General features: G+C 56.3%; 1 protein-coding gene across 1 annotated transcript in view; it reads left to right on the forward strand.

Annotated features, from left to right (window-relative positions):
* The window catches only part of PLEKHM2 (pleckstrin homology domain containing, family M (with RUN domain) member 2), a gene marked incomplete at its 3' end in the record, with an annotated part of 17,710 nt that overhangs the window by 1,122 nt on the left and 13,029 nt on the right, over positions 1–3,559 (forward strand). Inside the window, exon 2 of the mRNA XM_010155371.1 lies at positions 999–1,094. Coding sequence (XP_010153673.1) covers positions 999–1,094 — 96 coding nt within the window. The remainder of the gene's footprint in view (positions 1–998; positions 1,095–3,559) is intronic.

The following is a 3,559-nucleotide window of genomic DNA, read 5'->3' on the forward strand; positions in this document are numbered from 1 at the left end:
TAGCCCCGGGGCTTGAGGCCTTCCTTGTGCCCCACACCAGCCCTCCGTCCTGAGCCAGGCTCCAACCCTCCTTCCTGCTTTTGGAGTGCAGAGGAGACGAGGAGAAGAGCATCTCTGAAAAACCCAGGATGACCAATGTTGCGTTTGGTTAACTCTTTTTAACCTTATTGCTTGCCTCCTTCCTGATTTTCCCCGGCTCCAGCCCGGCTCGCTGCCCAGGTATGTCAGAGAGCTGCTTTGGGGATGCTTCATCAAGTCACCACCTCCCAAACAGGTCCATCTGCCACGCTGTGAGCAGGGAGAGGTTGGTTTCAAATTATCCGTTTGGGTTTTATAGCGATTTACGGCAGAGGAGCAAACGCTCCATAAACGCCGTGTTTACAGGGCAGCGCCATCCCTCCCGCCGGCGCTGCGCCATCAGGGCCGGGCGCTGGGATCGCTGGGATCGGGCTCTGCCCCAGGATGCTTGTGGTCGTAATTCCTGCAGATTTTCACCTAGGTGGATCTTGGAGCAGGCCAGCGGGCCTTTGGGAAACGATGCAACTGGATTTTATTCCCCAGCTGGGAAAGCTGTTTCACTCTCCCTTTCCTCTGTGCGGGTCTTCATCCTCCTTCCCAAGCTGAAAACGCCTCCCCGTCGGCTTTCGCAAGCCTCAGCCTTTTGCCACTCTCACCACAGGGATGACTCCACCCAGGAGATCCCTCATCTGGATTCGCCTGGTCTCTCCTCCCAATCTCTTTTTAGGGCTTCCCGTGCCCCATCAAGCTGTGCACATCCTTTGCTCGGGGCTGCAAGCCGCTGGCTGTGTTTATTTTGGAGGGATGCTGGAAGCAGCACCGTCCCTTGACGCAGCACTGTCCGGGGAACGCGGAGGCACATCTTTGTGCCGGCGAGTAGGGGCGAGCCCTTGGTGTGCTTCCCTGTGGCCCACAGTTCCTAAAATGGGACTTGGAGCACCCAAATCCGGAGGTGCTGAGTGCGTGTTTTCCCCTCGCAGGGCTGGTGTGACCCCGTGACTCTGAGCAAGGCGCAGTCACGCCAGCTCATCCTCTGGCTCCTGACGTCGCGGGGGGATGGCCTTGAGCCTTTTGGGGTGGGTTTGCTCTGGGTATCGCTGTGGGGCTGGCTTTTCCAGCAGCCCCCCCAGGGAGGGGGTGCAACACAGGGGTAAGTGGTTTGTGCGGGGCAGGAGGCTGCGAGCTCCTTGCAAAGCAGCTAAAAGTGACACCAAGTCTTAACAGAACGCAGAATGACCCCGTCAAACCCCAGGTCCCTTTGTGGGGGCAAGATCTGGCTTTTCTAGGGACAATAGATGTGTTTTTCAGAAACTCCTTGGTGCCTCTCCATGTCCGGAGATGGTGAGACAAGCACCGCTTGCTAACGCTTCGCGTCCCCCGGTGACGGGAGCAGGTCACTCCGTGTAGCAGCAGGGAGGGTTGGGAGCTGTGAACTGCCTGCAAGAAGGACTTGTAACAAAGACCTAAGTTATTTTTGGAGAAGGAAGGAAAGAAAAAAGAGGAAATGTTTCTATTTGCTCATCTCCTTCGCTGCCCAGGCTTGGAGTCTCCCTGTCGTGGGGAATTCCTCCAGTTGCAGGCTCCAAGTTCCCTCGGAGATGACCTCCCTGAGGTGTGTGTGCGAGCTGGCTGCAGGGCTCCTTGGTTTGAGCGGTCAGCTAGCAGAGTGCCTGCTTCTCTGGGTTCTTCCCCAGCTGTCTCTCACAGCTGCGTTTCTTCAGGGCAGCACAGAGCCTGCAGAGACACCCAGTACAGAAACCCTTCTCCAAGGGCACTCCCCCTCTCCTGGTTGGGACAGGCTGGGAATCTCTGCCTTCGAATCCTGGCTCACGTCCTGTATGGCAGGGACTTTCCTTTGGGCCTCAGTTTCTCCAAATTGGGCTGTTTTAGTGAGCCTCAGACAGCATCCCCCGTGGCTTCATCGATCCATTGCCTGAGGGATGCGGCTCTAAATGACGACTGTTTCTTCCTCTGGTGTCCGTGCTGCAGCTTCAAGCACTGGCTGCAGGTAGCTCCTGAAATAGTTCTTGAATAGTGGGATTTTAGGGCATTCTTCTCCCTGCTTGGGTCTGGGCTGCCCATTAATAGCCTAAATCTTCTGGCTCAGCTTCCTCCCAAAAATGGAGAGGAGCTGCTGAGCCAAAATGCTTCAGGTCTCACCTGGGTGTTGCGAAAAAGTCTGTGATGCCGGAGCACCCATGGCTCTGCAAACAAAAGGTTGTTGCGTATTCCCTTCCCCAGGGGATTTACCTTCCCAACAGGACGGGACAGGGACAGGCTGAACTGCGCTGTGCAGTGGGATGAGGGAGTTTGGCCACGATTCTTCGGGCTCAGCAGTTCTTTCCCACGTAAGGGCTGGGACCTGCTCCGTGCAGGAACATGCCTGGCTCTCCCATCTTCCCTCGGAGCTCCAGGGAGTGAAGGCCTTCAAGGCAGGAGGGTGTTGGAGCCAGATATATTCATGTTTTTAAGAGGGTTCCCCAGGTGCCGTGAGGTGTCCTCTGTCCCCCTGGTAACTTTTACACTGAGGCTGGATGATTTTCCAAAGGGCCTTCTCCGGCTCTAATAATAATTCCGGAGGAGAAACCAGTTTTTGGGGACAGGTCAGACTCGACAAGCACAGTACCGTCAAGTTTTGGGTTTAAATCTACTGTTTGTCCGGTGAAGGTTGGGAAAGACGTATGGGGTCACCAAAATAACGTGCATAGGGGTGATGTGTTGCCGCGGCTCAGCTGAGCCGGGCTCGCTTGTTGCCAGCCAGAGCAAATAAACGGCTGAGATTACACCCCGGACGAGTAATCTCCCTGCCTGAATGCCAAGGATGTGCGAGACGGGGACCTAAATAGGTCTGTAAGCTCCGGGGGCAGGAAGAGGCCGGTGGGTCAGCTGGGAAGGGATCTAGGATTTGGGTGTAAGGGGATTTCTAGGATTTCTAGTGACTGGTTTTGCAGCAGCAGAGGAGCAGCGTACGCTGTGTCGAGGTTCCGGGGCTGCTGGCGGCAGAGCTTGGCGTTGGAGCAAACTCTGCAGCTGCGAAGGGGTTAACTGAGGTTGAGTCAAGCCGCCCTGATTCTTGAGAAAGCGGCAGCGGCGTGATGTGATGCGTCCTAGTGATGTAGCCTCGCCCCAGCCGAGGCAAACGGCTTGGGATTAATTGAGCTGCCTTTCTCCCATGGATCCGTCCATATCCGCGCTGCCCTCCGCACCCTCCGAGTCCCCGCGGCTGTGTGGCCGGGCAGTCCGTACCAGCCTGGGTTTGAAAGTCTGGGGTGGCTCTCTGCTGCCTGGCATCGATACCAGCGTCGTGGTCAGCGCAGAACCCTCCGTCTCTGCCCGGGATGCTGAAACTGCGCCGAGATTTCGCACAGGTTTAGCACACGGCGCGCGTGCTGGAGGAATGTTGGGTTCGGAGCATCTTTTATACCTGGATACCACATCTCTCCCCAACCAGGGTTTCCCATGGCAAGTCCCTGAGACCAAGGAGGGGACTCATCCATGACAGAGACAAACAGAGTCCAAAGCCTTGATTTATTTCTGTTCT

Source organism: Eurypyga helias, unplaced genomic scaffold (genome assembly GCF_000690775.1).
Source record: "Eurypyga helias isolate BGI_N326 unplaced genomic scaffold, ASM69077v1 scaffold20697, whole genome shotgun sequence".
Classification (NCBI taxonomy): Eukaryota; Metazoa; Chordata; class Aves; order Eurypygiformes; family Eurypygidae; genus Eurypyga; species Eurypyga helias.